This window comes from Manacus candei, unplaced genomic scaffold (genome assembly GCF_025592945.1).
Source record: "Manacus candei isolate 608988 ecotype Guabito, Panama unplaced genomic scaffold, ASM2559294v1 h1tg000015l, whole genome shotgun sequence".
NCBI classification, from domain to species: domain Eukaryota; kingdom Metazoa; phylum Chordata; class Aves; order Passeriformes; family Pipridae; genus Manacus; species Manacus candei.
This window is the reverse complement of record NW_026138063.1, coordinates 25,859,925-25,876,242: the sequence shown is the minus strand read 5'-3', so window position 1 is coordinate 25,876,242 and position 16,318 is coordinate 25,859,925. Positions and strand designations below refer to the sequence as shown.

Genomic DNA, 16,318 nt, shown 5'->3' with positions numbered 1-16,318 from the left:
GACACAGCTCAGGGTAACAGCGCTCTGAGGAATATGGAACAGTGGAAATAGTCTCCCAGCTGGAAGTTGATGGATAATACTTGGAAAAGCTGCCTGCAGTATCCTGACTGATACGATCTCCTGCAGGGAAGAGGGAACAGAGAAGGAAGTGGTGTGAAAACAGCACCCTGTCCCTTGGGCTTTTGTGACTAGGTATCGCCGCTGGTTACATCTATGCCTAATGCAGCTCCTGCAGTGGTTTGCCTGGAATTCCAAGTTATTTCTATTTTGTATATTGTTTGTTTTTAAATTATTGAACTATCTAGAAAGCCCTATTTGTCTTTGAGGGAAACCTGTACCTTGATATGTTTTCATATTAGGAATTAAAAGGAACACATTTCAGAACACAAAAGAAGATCATCAGGCTTTATTTCAAAATGGGTGTTTAGATTCAAATAATATATCTTTATTTATATAGAATATGAAAATGTGTGCCTTCAGTTGAAATGCAATGCTATGTGAAAACAGCATTTCACTTTTTACCTTTAAAACCTCTGAGAAGCTCTGCTAGCTGAGATCTAGAATAATTGATACTGTTCTTCTGAAATACTGAAAAATTGGGTTTGGGAGGTTGGTTTGTTTTTTTATAATTTACTTTTTGCTTTTTAAGATATCGTAGCTTAGCCCAATCAGTCAGTGGAATAACATTGGCCTGAGGCTTGAGGTCTGGATGAAAATTCTGTCTGCACATGCTGTTCTTTGGGAACCAGTGTAACAGTTACTTTCAGGATTGCTCCAGTGACAATATTTTAATACAACTTTCCAGGCCATTCCTGCTGACATTTCTGGGTTTAGTTTGAATAAAGTACTAGAGCTTTAACCAGAGTTAACAATTCTATACTACAATATTTCAGTTAAATTGCAGGTTATTAAATAAAGCAAGCCAATTTCTGATCTTACCTAATGTACATTTCCAGTAATTCAGGATCTGATGTCAACAAGAAAAATGGTTTAGATAGTGCAAAGAAGTAAAGTAATCAGATTATCTTTCAGGAAATGTATAGTGTTTATTTCAAAGCATTTTAGCGTGATACAGAGCTACTAGAAGGATTTTCAATTTACAGGGTGGGATTTGGGTCAGAGGGACATAATGTTTGTTTGTGGTGCAGTCTTTGGTTCTTGACTGGGATGGACTGGGGGAATTGCTCCCTTCTCTCTGGCAGTGCAGTTGTCCTGCAGTTATCTGTTCTGTCTCCTCCTCGAGAGGTGTAACCCATCTTCAGTGAACTCCCCATCTGAGTCTTTCCAGGCTCGAGTTTGGTCTAGCACTGATCTCTCGGTGAGAACACACAGGACAAGCACAGCTTGTTACAGGTGGTCACGGGAAAACCCAAGAGCTGGTTTTGTTGGTTTCTGCATATAAGTCTTTTGCCTCTCTTTCCATCAGCTGTTTACCCTACTCATTGGGCAGCTCACATCTATTTCCCCACAGCTCTCCAGTTGGCTTTGTGAGAATTTCCAGCTGTGCAGGTCATGTTCTAGACTAGAGCTGGGCCAGTTCTGGCTTGCTGGAACCTGACCTTAGCAGTTAGTTGTAGTCATTGGTGACTGCCACAGTGCAGCCATACTAGACCAAGGAGATAAAGGAACTGATGCAGAATTCACACAGCTCATGCATGCGGACTCTGACTTATGAAATATAAGTAATCCATGTTATGAATCAAACTGCAAGCAGTCCAGGCAACAGAAATATCTGTGCATAATGTATGCATATCTCTAGAGCTTCAAGGAGTGAGTCCTTAAACACGTGAAACTTCAGGGATTCTAGTGTCCCCTGTGCCTCCATGGACTGTAAACTCATTCATACCAAATGGTCCTATTTTCCTGATAATGATGTGTGTAAAAGTGTGTATTTAGCAACAGCAATATATATGAGTTGGTTGAGATGGACTTTCCCCATTTTGGGTCCCTGTGAATAAAGCTAAAGCTAAATATAACAACAGCAGTGTTGTTATATCGTCCAAATGAATTGAGGTGGATTGATGTGATCCATACCACTCTTGACTTGAAAATAATACTTTAGCTGGGTTCTTCCTGGGGACATCAGTCCAGCTCTCTGAGTCTGCTTTTAAGATCTGAACTCAGCCATTATTTTGGACATGCCATTGCATCATGAAAGTTTATACTTCCAGATCAGTTACACAGCAAGAAAAATTAGAACATTGCCTTAAAAGACTCAATGGACAAAAAAATACAAACTCACTGAAAAAAGTTTTCCTGAATGTTTGTCCTTTAAAAACTATCTGGCTATTAGGGCAAAACATGATTTTTTTGTCAATTCTTTGTTCTAAACAATTTTTTCTTTTTTTTTTTTTTTTTCCCCTGAGAAGTGACATTTGTTGAAGAAAGTGGACCATTCTTAGTCCTTTCTCTTCCTAAGTCACACCTTTAACAGCAGGGTACTACAGTGTGCTTTCCCAGCAGTTTGCATAGATTTGTTGTTCATCTTAAATGAAATTAAGATAGGACAAATATATCCAGAGAGCTAGGTCCCCCCCAACTCTTTCTATTGTCTTTCTCTAGTAGAATTTGGGCATTTTTTTCCATTTTGAAGTGCTGTCCTCAGCTTCAGCACCTATTGGTTTACAGTGAAGGTTTCACTGATAGGAGAATATCTGGGATATCGAAGTGTGTAGGTCTGATCAAAGAGAAATATGTAGCATGATGTTTCTCTCGATGTTTCAGTCCAAAGGAGCAGAGCCAATTACTACCTCACTTATAGAGATGCCAACTTGGGATCCTCCCATGCGAGTGTGTGAGTCTGGGAGAGTTTGGTTTGGGAACAGTCACTTTCTGATCCTTAACTGGTCATGCAGACATCCCTGATCCACTTTGTGACAAATAGGTGCCGAACTCAGTGGTTCATACAACCCTTCAAAGCATGACTTGCCGGAAGAAGGTTGCGCTGTAGCTCTCTGGGACTTGCAGTCTTGTGAGGGGGGGTCAAACCCAAGTCATACACAAACAGATAAACGCTGAAGCTGGCATGCAGGAATTTGGATACTTCCAGGAAGCACTGGATTCAGCAAACATGTGCTGATGAATTTACCTCCTCAACTGAAATCTGATTTATAAAGTCTCAAAGACTGTTTACAGGCATGTAGAGAAGTAGAGACCAAATGTGCACAGCCCTGGAATTTTCCCCATGAGAGTACATGGGTGGAGCCCTATCTCAGTTAGGTTTGAGAATACCCTGTGGTGTGTTCCAGAAAAGACTGTCAGAAACTGTTCAGTCAACAGTTGTGGGTGACAGGAGTGGGTTAGACAACAGCTGCTATTCCTCAGGTAAAGCAGGACTTGGTTAAAGACAATTCCTGTGTGTGGGGGCTATTGAGTTCTGATGCAGACAAGGCACAGGGAGAAGCTCTGGTAGAGCAGCAGGTGCTGCTTTGCAGTATCTCCAGACAGTTTGGTGATAAACGACTGGCCCAGCAAGAGGAGTCGAATCTCACACTTTGAGTATGAATGTTTTTGAAGTGAGACTGCTGTTTCGCTAGGTTTTTCCTTCTTCTCAAGATGTTGAATTTCTGACCAAAATTCTCCAAGTTTCTGCAATAATGAAAGAATTTTTGGAAAATATCAGTTGCATGGAAGAACTTGAGAATGTTGGTTATGAATGAAATGAAATGAACCTCTGTGTGGCTTATGAAATTTCTGTTGGTTCATGACTTGAATTGTTTGAAGTGATGAATGATACTGCAAGAAACTATGACTTATTCTGGCTGGAATATTTAAAAATATAAATATTTTATTACAAATTTTTATTCCCATTTACAAGATATTTGTTTTTTGCAAACCCTGTTTAATAAGATTTTTGATTCCAATGGACATGGTTCCAGTTACCGATGTTTTATTTTTTTTCTGTTTTACAGTTATACCAGTAGAGTTGTTTCCAATGGACTGAAGGCACAAATTAATAATCCAGAACTGAAAGTCAGAGGATTGGACCCACTCATCAGTAATTTAATTGACAAACTTCAGCACTTTAATCAAGTAAGTAATTTTCCAAGATAAAAGCATTTTATCACACAACTGCAGGTAAAATTACTACATGGTACAGCTCATCATTTACGTTTCCCAGGATCCGAGATCTGAAGTACCCATGGAGTGGGCTTGTACTAAAGGCAGCAGAATATTCTGTTGTGCCACCTGGGTTATGAACTCTGATGAGGCAGAATTATTTCTCTGGGAGTTGCTCTGTAGGTATTGATTACCTGGAATTAATCCTGGAGTCCACAGTGGCAGGGGCACAGAGGAACTCCCGTGCCCCATGGTTCACATGAATTGTGACTACGGACAGGTCATGTGGGTGCCTTTAGGAGTCGTGTGATATTCCTGAGTTGGAGGACCATCTCCTTGTTTGTGCAGCTTCCTGCTTTCCAGTGGTGTAGATGAAAAGAGAACAAAACCAAAATGAATCTATAAGGGTGTGACAGCCGACTGTACAGAATGCTGAAGTCAGGACAGAAGGTGCTCCAGCATGAATTAACCTTGTGCCTTTGAAAGCATTTCTTTGACAGGCCTTTCCCTCAGCCCAAAGGAAAGATAACCTACCAGCGGGTTTGTCAGAAACGTGATTAACCCACGTCTGCCTCTGTCATCTCTTTGAATCTCTCAGATGCACTTGCATTCCTGGTGCATCCGCCGTCTTTCAAAGCTGAATGTGTGATACTCCCGCCTCAGCACACCTCTTTGTGAGCTCTTACAGCAGTGCCAGCCCAAATGAGCTGGAGCTAACAGATTTAACAGAGATTGATTTTCATTTAGAGCGGGCATGTTTTCTTGTCAACTTGGAATAATGCTTACAGCAGTGCATTCTCAGGCAGAGGTGTTTGCACATTAGTCTGCTCGTAATCTTTCACCATTAAAGAGTGATGGAGCATGGGGATATAAATAGTAGGAAACCACTGCAAAATCAAAGTCCACCTTTGTGAGTGGGGTGTGCAGGAAGAAAAATAATCTGTGCAGGTGAAACAGGAGAAGAAGTTGCTTAGTCAGGATGTGGGAGGTTATGAAGACTGTGGCTGTGACTGCGAGTCATGGTTTCATCTCTTACTTGCTCCTGCAAAAGTACAACTCTCCTTTACTTCTCATCAGTAAATCATCAGTAAATCCATAATCTAACCAGTAATTAATGGGTTTTTTATATCTTACTTGGCTCTCATGTTCTTTTCCTGTTCTGTAGGCTGCAGTTTAGGAATTCTTTGTATTAAACTGATTTAACTCACCATGGGGGATTACAACTACCAGTCTGGTGTGGTACTTAATATTACAGTGAAATAGGCATTATGTGGTCAGATTGATGAAAAGGATAATTCATTATTTATCTACTTTTGCATGTTATAAAGTAGAGTGTTAATTTACTTTATAAATATTAGATATATCCATCTGTGTAATAGTCTTCTATAAACACTGACAGTAGGAAATAGTTAGAAATAGATTAAATTAAAAGTAGCCATGTATTGGAAATTCTGTTTCTTTGCTGTAGAAAAATAAAACTCTGCATAGTCTCATAATGATCTGCATACCAATTTTCCTAAGTTATGTACATTTAAAAAACGGCTTCAAAGAGCACTTTTTAACCAGAAGAATAAAATCCATTTCTTGGCTCTTTTTGTAAGTTGGAAGTGTTGCTTCCTGGTACTTCTAACTCTGTTTCAGGAGAATATCATCCTTAAGTAAATATAACTCCCATCAGATTGAGGTGCTTAGCAATAATGGATTCCAAGGGTGATGGATTAAACAGAATACTGATTAGTGCCCTAAGATGCTTCATTCTTAAGTACTTGCAATAATATAAATTCCTTTGATCGTAATTTTAGTAAGATTTCTTTAGAGATCAAAGCATCAAAGAAGTGGCTAAATATCTAAGACTTTCACATGTGACATCAAACATGTGTAGCTGTTTTCTGCTTCTTGAATTTTCATTTCAGTTGTGATATTATTATACAAATAAAAACTGACACTGAAAAGCTGATTAAATCAGGAGTTTAAAGTGTCATCGATAGTGTGTGTAGTCTGTAGAGTTATACAGAATCCCATTACTTATTTTATGGGCAAATTGATTTTTTTCATCAAAGTATTTTTTTTGAGGCAATGTGCAAGGTGGAATTTGAGCAATGATAAAATGTTATCTTTGTATCTTCTCAAGTGCTTCACAATTGCGACACCATTTTAAGCAGTACTTGCACGCTGTGTACACAGAACCAATCCCAGAGAGGTGGGAAGCCTGGAGAACAAGAAACAAAGCAATGCACATCATAGGTGATTTGGTGTGTCTAGGCCCCAGTAGTCTTCTATCTCTTAAGTATTATTTCTAAACTCCCCAGAAGAAAGCATGTTCTTGGATAAGAGAAAGGTGTGCTGAGATTTTTAAAGGATTAACATTTCTGTCTCAACAAAATGAGCTCCCGTCGTGCTGCATCTATCCCTCAGGGAGCCTGGACCTGTTGGCTTTCAATCTCTCTCTCTCTCTCTTTCTCTCTCTCTCTCTCTCTCTCTCTCTCTCGATATGTGTTTTGCAAAGGTACATGTTTTTGAAAATGGGAACAACCTGCTGCTAGATCAGATTGTTGAGGCTGTGGAATGCTGTCAACGTTCAAACCCGCAGGATTCATTTTTTTTAAAGATGATAGCGCAGCCATTCTTAACAATTTCTGGAGCAAATCTAATTGTTGCTGTCTTTGATAGATCCTCTTCCACCTTCTTCTTCCACTGCTGTATCCCAGCTCTTCCCTATCCCTCACAGCCAGAGATGCAGCCTCCTTCCCCCGTGCCGGCAGTGCAGATTGTGGACACAGTGGCGCAGAGCAGCAGGGCCGGAGGGGCTGGAGATAACAGGGGACTCTGGCCACTGTGAGCAGGGCTGGCTTGTCACTGGCCATGCAGAAGGAGCAAAGTATTCACTCATTGAAATCCAAACCTGACAGTCTTTGGTGTACAGCAACCCTTTCTTTGTTAGTTCTGTATTATGACTTGCCCACCAATGTAAAAGGCCGATAACTTCAATCACCCTAAATCCCATGGACATGGACAACACTCTTGTGTTACTGTTCTAGTTGGTGCATCCCCGCTCCAACACATTACAGTTAATCTGTATGCAAGGCCTCTTCCATTTCTGCGTGTCACTTAGGCTGACGTGCCAGTTTATTGGAGATTATAGCAGCTCCTCTTTTTTTCATCTGGGGCTTAAATCCTCACCACATAGTTGTTGTCTTTTTTAAAAAAATGATTATTCAAATAGCAGGCTATTTTATAACCACTTGGCAAAGTCAAAAGTAAAGTGAAATTTAGGAAATATTGTTCAACAATTACTGTGATTTGCATCCCTGGCAGATAAGGTAGTTGAAGGGTTTATTAAAGCTGCTGATCCACATATCACTAGAATTACCAAGCTGCAATTTACAGTAACTTTCAGTAATGCAAAAACAGATCAAGTGAAGTCTCAGGTTGATTTTGGAAAAGTAGCAGTTAGAAATAACATCTTCTGCTCTCTCTTTTCTGTGAATAGGGCAGATGTGAACTGCAGCTGATAATAAACACATAATCCCCCGTTGCACCTTTTTTGAGTACTGCTTCTTGTCACATAATCGCATTTAAATATGTTTTTATGGTTTTCTTCAGCATAATGCTCTCCAGAGTTCAAACACAAGTGGTTCTGAGGCCAGGCTTAAAAATCCTAAAGGATCAATTACACTGAAAAGAAATGAGAATGCTGGGAAAAGTGGAAAAGCGGTGACTGTAACTTTATTAGCAGGGATGCATCAATCTGCTCAAAGGATTATAATATAATAAGTATTATACAAGTTCAACGTATTTGTCTTTTGTCAACCTAAATCTAATCTAGACAGATTTTGTGAATCAGTGTGTTTTGCTGTTGTCAGAGATGAATGCTTAGGGGCATGGCTGTAGTTCAAGAAAACAGTGCAGTTAGCCTAGTCCATAAAATGAGAGTAATATCAAAGCAAATCTTGCTGAATCTGGATTCACATATTTTATTTTTTTTCCCCACCAAAGTCTCATGGATCTGCCAACTAAACTGAGAAATGCATGTAACTTAATTCCTTGCAGATTTGTACACAGAGGATGTGTACCACAGGTTCAAAGCAACAGCACTGAGATGTTTCATACCAGTAATATGAGCCAGCTATAATTTAATCTCAAATGTGAATTTAGTTGAATTAGACAATAGAGAATAATAAAATAAATAATTTAAGTACTACTTAATTTAAAAGTGTGGGTTTTTTACACATCTAAAAAATTTATTAGATTATAGAGTTTTTATTTGGGATTTAAGTGGAGACAAGTTGGTTTGATTTTCATCCAAAGTCACAGCTGACTTGGACAAACATTCAAAATTTTCTGTTCTTCATTTCATCCAATGAAAACATGGAAGGAAAGGCAGTCATTTGAGACTGTTGCTACATTACTTCTAGTCCCTGGGATTTAAGCAGCCCCAAAAGGGTTAGAAGTAACATTGCTTACCCCCACTTGTCACTCTTACAAAACAGAGCACCTTTCCTGGCACAGCCATATGTCTGGATTTCAAAAACAGGTCCCTTTTTTCTATCCAAAGCACGTAGAGACTGGACATTTCTTCGGGATTTAAGGTGTTCCATATTGCTTCTGGAAATGTGAAGCAAGAATCAGAAAGTCCTAAAGATACTCATTCTCTCTTCAGTGGCTAACCACACAGCCTGTGTGTAATTTAAGGCATTAGTGTAATGTTGATGCACAGGTTAATAGAAGATGGCTCAGGGAAGGGATCAAAGCCCAGTCCTGACTGTGCAGTGTGTGCCGTGTGCTGACAGTCTGTGCACAGGTAGGACACTTCCAGGGCTCTCTGGATTCACTGCAGGCAAACTGTGTACAGGCCTCCAGAAGGGGAAGGGCTGTGTCCCCTGCATAGCCCAGGGCACACCATCACACCCTGCTGAAGGTGCCCAGGGGAAGGGGCTGTGTCCCCTGCACAGCCCAGGGCACACCAACATACCCTGCTGAAGGTGCTGTCCTGCTGACCCCGACACTGGTTTTACCTTTCACAAGGGATGTAGGACCCACATCACTGCTCAGCTGGTGAAGGTGAGCCCTAACACCACAGAGACTGTTAGTTCTTCAGTGCAGGTTTTGAATAGTCTGGATCAGAGAAGCCTTAAAGATTAATCTTGCCTCAGCTTGTCTGCAGCTCAAGTGCAAGGCAGATTTTCATTGAAGCAAACACTTCTGCAACTGTGATGGTCCTTTTTGAATTCGCATCATTATGAAGGCAGTAACAGCCCTCACCACCTTCAACTCCCAATGCAAACAGCAGTAATAATTGAATTAACACCATGGTTGTAGGCTGATTAATGAATAGCAGTAAGAAACGCATATACATCAGGAAAATAAAGATAGAATTAATGAAACCTGAAACAATTACATTTAAATTCTTATAATGCCAGGAAAGAACAAATGAACTTTTTGTTGTTGTTTGGTTTTTTTTTTTTATTTCCTGCTCTGCTGTATAAAGAGTGTTCACCCCTATAGTCACATAAACTGTCATTTCAGATTACTTCATCAGTTACAGAGTTTGTTTCTCATCCTGTTTTATTTTCCAAAATGTTTGTCCTTATTAGACTCATGGGCTGTTTTTCTTCTCCCCTGCTAAGTCAGACATGTCTTTGCTTCCATATACAGGTACTCAGCTCCGATATAAGTTATGATCTTTTTCATAATCCATATGCAATGAAACAATTTATCCCATTACTTGAAACAATCCAATTTACTCAAAAGACTAAGCATAATCTTACTCTGTGTGGCCTCCTGTACGGTTTTCTATTGCTTAGGAAATATATATATATAAACACACACATACATGTAATGCACGTTGTATAAAAGTTTTGGAGACATCAGATTTCCTCATATCTGTGATCAAAGCAAGAAAAGATAAATAAATGCTGCCAGCCTGGGAAGAAGAACCAAAGATCTAGTGGCAGTGTAGCTCTCTTGTCATCTTTGGGTCCATTGCATTTGCTTTTGTAGCATATTTTCATATTGACTTGTCAATTAAAGTTGACAAAATGCATCTGCTCTGTATTAGGAGATTCTTTTGTTACTGAGAAAAAATCTAAATCACTGGGAAATGCTTCTCTCAATACAGGCTGTAGCTCTCAGGCAGTTAAACAGGCTGTAGCTGCTGATTGCTTAGGAGCATTTATCTGTCACAGCTTCCATTAGGAGGAGAATTCACAAGAAATAAATCAAATAGCAGGTTGGGGTATCTGAAGTTGGTCAAAATCCTATTCTGGTCTTAGGTTTCAGCAAACTGCTATTGGTTTGGGACCAGTAGTTTGTGCCCCTTCCCTGCTTCTGATTTAGCAATCCCAGGTGGGGCTGCTGGAGTAAGGAGCTTGCAGGGGAAGGAGCAGGGACAGGCTTAGGGCTGTGGACAGCTCAGCTGGGCTCCTGTTGGGAAATACATGGGAGTGGCCATAAAGGAAGAACTCCCTCAGGTTCCCTCTGTCTGAACACCTTGAGTGGAGGATGGAAAAGCAGAGCAGTAATTCGGTCGCTGGGCTGTTCATCTGGACATGTGGATCTCCTCGCTCAGGGCTGGGCAGCTCCACTCACTGGGCTGTGTGCAGTGGATTTCTTCTATCAAATGCCCTTATGTTTAAAAAAGGAGTTTGGAAGCTCTAGCCTTGGTTCAGCTGTGGCATTAAAACCCCTGTCAAACATGGAAGTTGGTCTATGAATCAGAATAGGAAAGCTCTTTCTAGTCCAGCCCCACTGAAACATCATCTCTGGAACATTGTTTTATGGAGAGCATATGTTAATGTTGTAATGTACTGCTAATTAAGGTATATATCATCCCTGCCTGAAATCACTGTACTTGGCTGGCCTGAGGTCTGCGGGTTGTTTGTTTGGTTTTGTTAAATATGGTGAGTTTAGATAGAATTAAATAATTTTAATTAGAATTGATAAATTACCTTTTAGCACTAAAACCAGCATCACAATTTCAATAGAACCAGTAATCATGTGAAATACTGGCTCCACTAAAGTAAAATTTAGCATTTTAAAATAAGACAAATCTAAATCTCAGTGTAAATCCAGCATATCTTATTATATGCTAGCAAATATATAATGCTAAAATCATCTTTTATTATTCATATGTTGTGGCTCAGAGTATGCTGTGCTATTTGTCTTGCAAGCCTTCTCAAAAATTATTTGCCCAGATGGGACATCTTATGTGTTTTGTTTTGCTCAAAAAGTAGTCTTAATAAATGGAAATCACATATTGAGTCACAATAGTGACTTATGCCAAGTCGGGCGGGTCAGGGGGGAGCTACTGTTTCAATCCAGAACTGAGCCAAAGGATTTCACACACAGGAAAACATAGTTTGAAAAGAAGAGCCTTACTTTAAAAAAAAAAAAAAAAAAATCAGCGTGGCGTCTGGCCTTTGGCTTGAGTGCCCAGTTCTGGTTGCAGCTGATGAGTAAAACCTGAGCTGACACTCACAGCTGAGCTGAAAAGTGTTTTGGATCCTCTGGTGTAATAAATGGCTGCAGGTGAGGGGAGAGTCAGGCTGTGGAGGGATCTGCTTTGATCTGACCAGTGGAAGGTGGGAGGGGAATACAAGGGTTGGTGTGAGCACCTGAGGCCGGGAGCATGAGGTACTTGGGGATATCTGTGGAGAGCTGGTCAGGCCTGGGAGTGTGGGATTGCTACCCAGGGCATGGAGGCAGCAAAAGGGAAACTTTGCTACCACTAATGGAAATACTGTGGTTTCTCTCCACCTCAGGAGCAATGCATCACTGATAACTGCTCTCATTGTGGTGTAGAGTGCTAACCAAAATGTGTGCTGTCTTATTTTCCAGCAACTTTTAGAAATTGTTACTGTTCTTGATGAGCAATGGCCCTTCATTAGCCTATCTGTTTGGATGGTAGTTGAGTTTTTTACAGATAGAAAGCAGTCATCTTTAAATTAAGGTTGTCAAACTGAAATTATAAATTCTCTTTTATGTAAATATATCTTTTCTTCTTTTAACCCGTGAACTTTTTGTGATCACTCTAGTAATTGCAAGTCATGTATGTTGCTTAAGTAATTATCATTAGAAGTGTGATTATAGTATTTACTTTTGATCTAATTCCTGAGGTACAATAATGTGGTTATTTTTGGAGGTGGTAAATTTAGCAAAATAGGAAAGGAAAGCAGAGGTTTATGGGGCTGATCATTGTTTTCTTTAGGGTAGAGTAAAGGTCTTCACACGATTGATCATTGGCCAAAGGCAAGAAAAGGGTCATTTTCCTCTCTTTCTATTCCACTACTGAAGGGAGGAGACAGAAAAAACAATGTAAGTGAATAAAACTAAAGGCTACCTAAATCTCAGACTTCGTCTTTAAAGCTCAAGTGGAGCTGTACTGCTGGTGACGAGTGGATTAATGCTGCTGAGGTATTCAGCCACTTCCCAGCTAAAGCAAACAACTTGGTTCCAGCAGTAATTTGGGTCGTGTTGTAGCACAAGTTGATGAAACGGTCCTGGACTGCAGAAGCTCCACATCAGGTGTCCCTCTTAGAGGTTTCCCTTACCTAGAGGCCTGATGTACCTGCCCAGTTCCAGCACCAGTTCCTGTTCATGCTCACTGCACAGCCCAGCAGAGCAGCCAGGTCATCGACAGCACCTGCAGCCCTCAGGGTTGGGCTGCTTTACCAGTTCCTTTGTGACAGCTTAGTGTGAGATGGTTCCTATGGTTCATACTGGTCTGCCAAGGCAAGCTGCCTTTGAGTGTATCTCCTCAGTGTAACTGCAGTGTGCAGAGAAGCTAAAACCTCTGAGTGAGTTTGGTGCCATGTATTTGTGTGGTCAGTCTTGTACTTTTGGGAGAGCAAAATAAAGAGCTAATGGTAGATGTAAGGTTGTCTGAACTTCCTGGTTTCACTGTATAGTCTCTAAAGGGGAAAACAGCCCCATGAGCAAGCAGCAGAGAAATACTTCATCTATACTGCTCTTCTATCAGTGTCCATTCGCTTACACTGTGAAGTTTAGAAAGCAAGTCTGAATACTGGAGACAGGCCATGTCAGGAATAGCTTTTCTCTTCTACTTAGGGAAACACTGACAAGTAATTAGTGAATAGGAAAGAGTAAGGAAACAATCCTCTTCTTTCAGGCAGAACCACTACTGTGAAATAGCATTATTTGTCCATTTAAAGAAATTTGGTCTTCCAATAGACCTGTTTTGCTTGTGACACTGTCTTAAGACTGTTTTGGTGTTGTACATACTACCTGTAAAAGTTCAAGTGTATTACATCTCACACATCCTTGAGCCATGCTGAGAGTAGTTCACCAAACCGCAAAGAGATCCTAGGATATCAGACTCTTATTTTCCTTATCTCCTTGTGAGTTCTTCTGCCGAGTTGGAATCAAATAAGCAAGATTTGTGTAGGTGTAGGTGTGTCAACCTAATTGGTAAAATCACACAAATGCCACTTTAACGCGATCATTGATTGTCGCTACCGCTCTTCTGTCAAAAGCTTGCTATGGTTCTGGAATGGCCACAGACCTCCTTGGCCTTGCTTTCAGCATGTTTCCCAAAGAATGGGGCATCTCAGTGTTCTGGGGGCTGAGCAGGGTGGCTTGCCAGGCTCTCTCAGTGTAGGAAGGTGCCCTCCTGCCCTCTGCCCCACAAGCAGGCCTGGGAGGCTTCTGCCATCCTGACACCAAGACATCTCTCCCTTCTTTAAAGCGCAGCTATTCCCGCTTCTCCAGGAAACGCTTCTCCGTTAGTAGCATTAATTCTATGTGACTGATGGCCTGTTTTCTCCATTACAAAAGCTCAATCCTGTACATTCATGTCTCTTATCAGAATTCCCATGATGAACTTCCCATCAGATACTGAAAACTGAGTCTTACCTGCCTGCTTGCTGACACAAACTGCAAGAGAACCATCTAGTAGGGAGAATCACTTTTATTTGTAACTGTTTCTTAATTTTTATCTTCTTACTTTTGTATCAAGACTTGGCGATTTGCAAAGAACATGAGTTCAGCTAACATGAAAAGTTTATTAGGAATTTTACAAACCCTACAGCACTCTAATTTTCACTGTCTGTTACTTTTATGAGTATATAGCTAGTCTTTAATTTCCTTACCTTTATACTAGCCTTTCTTACCCATATTGAAATGTTTTGTTTCTGAAAATCAGCCTCGTTTAAGTCGATTTTACAATAATTAAGTTAGTTGTATTATTTAAAGGCACCATGAACTGAGTGTAATAGCTGATTTCATTGTATTGCAGACAGTCTGTGCAGTTGGCTCCTAACTCAATTCAGTCTGGTGCAGGTATGGGGGCAGTATGTGGGCTTAAGAGGAAAACATAACAAGGAATGGAAAGGAATTTTTTTGGTGATAGGAATGGCATAGGGCATAGTTTCCCATAAACATTGTTCTATCTGGATTGTTAGGGATGGTAACAATCAAGTAAAATTGTATCAGTAATAGGTTGAATGCACCAGCATGCAGTAAGGAACCAAACTCCACATCAAAGCCAAAGAAGATGAACTGAGTGTCAGGGAAACACACAGGGCCTTCATCTTTAAGGAACGTTAAAATTCACTTTCAAATGGTGATGTCCTGCAAGCCTGTCATTCTGACACTTGATCTACATGGACTGTCCCCAACAGGAGCGGGAGTTGCTTATGGATATGCAGCACCTGAAAGCAAATAGCCATGGCCCAGACCTGAGCATTGGGCAGTGCTTGGAGCAGGCAGCGCAGCGTCTGGCAGATGAGCCCTTGGTGTTTGTGGAAATGCTCGTTCAATGGCTGTTCTCACAGCTACAGGACAGTGGGATCAGCAAGACTTGAGCTTCCCAAGAAACTGGTGTGTCCTGCCATCCACAAAGGAAAAGTGGGGGCTTCCTGAAGTAACAGGTTTTCCTGGCCCTGCCAGAACTCCAAGGGCATGGAAGCTCTGTCTGCCCAAGTGGTGTGTGCTCTTACACAGTGACTAGTCACAGAATCACAGAATATTCTGAGTTGGAAGAGACCTACAACAACCATTGAAGTCCAACTGCACAGGACAGCTCCAAGAATAACGCCATGATAAGCAGCCCCAGCTGTGACATGGCAAGTGATGTGGTGTCAGCTCAGCACAGACTGACAACCATTTCTGAAGTACAGTATGAACCAGACTCTCCCCACTGTGCCCTTTGAGGATGATACTTGAGAGGTGATACCCAATGGCGTCCCTCAGGCAGGAGGTAAAACACTGAGAGAGATAATGATAGGGAAACACTGTGCATTTGTGTCTGAGATGCAAACTCAGACACAGTTGAGTTCTGACCTTCCTCAGCCTTCTCTAGAAGTCCAGGTCGAAACCAGCATTGTATGTGCTGGTTTACGTAGTGCTTAAATGACAAAATGCAGAGAACCCCACAGAGCACTAATGATAATGGCTGTCATAAGTAATAGTCAATTGAGATTAAAGATTTTTTCAAAATACATTAGAAATAAGACTATTTTTAGAGGCATATGTTCTAATTCTGATTCTTCTATCATCTTCTACCAACATTTAGTAGAGTAAAAAAATTACCAGAGAGTAATAAATAATTTGAGGTTATAAGGGACAATCTGGAGACAATTCGGCTCAACCTTCTGTTTAAAGCAGGGCCTTAGATTAGGTTATCCAGGGCCCTGTAAAACCAGGTCCTGCATAATTCCAGTGAGGGAGATTCCATCTCTTCTCTGGTGCCCCTCTGCTTTGTGTTTGTTTGCTTGCTTATCTTTATGAAAATAAGTATACTAGTCTTAAATGCCTTACTTCTTCCTGTTTATTGTGTTCTCAAGGTTCAGCGTGAATTCAAGGACAATAGATCTTGGATGCAGAATAGGCACTTTATACCTTTATACACTGAAATATGTTTAGTGTATAAAGCAGGAGCAGTTATATAATATCTTGACAGTGGGATACCTGAAAGTTCCTTCTTTCTATAGGAAAACATTCAAAGGAAATGACAACCAAAGCAAACAGTATGTCTCCATATCTTGCACAAAGCAGATTCCTGTTGTGACTCCAGCCTGCCGGGATTACCACCAGTGAGGTGAACATAAATAAATGGAGAACACTGGTTAAGCATCAGCCACCTCCTTTACAGAGCACAGAATTTGCATACACTGACTGGCTGGGAGAAAATTTACTGTGCACATGATGCTGGGGAGAGCCCTAGGGTATTACAGTGAGGAATCATTTGCTCATTACTGTGCTTTTGAAGAGCAGTGAGGTGCCTGTAAGAGTCCGTGAGCCT

General features: G+C 40.8%; 1 protein-coding gene across 5 annotated transcripts in view; it reads left to right on the top strand.

Moving 5' to 3' along the window:
- The window catches only part of LOC127468434 (glypican-5-like), a 407,170-nt gene that overhangs the window by 246,828 nt on the left and 144,024 nt on the right, over nucleotides 1–16,318 (top strand). For all 5 annotated transcript variants that reach the window (XM_051781578.1, XM_051781576.1, XM_051781575.1 and 2 more), the window contains one exon: nucleotides 3,912–4,032. In XM_051781578.1, coding sequence (XP_051637538.1) covers nucleotides 3,912–4,032 — 121 coding nt within the window. The remainder of the gene's footprint in view (nucleotides 1–3,911; nucleotides 4,033–16,318) is intronic.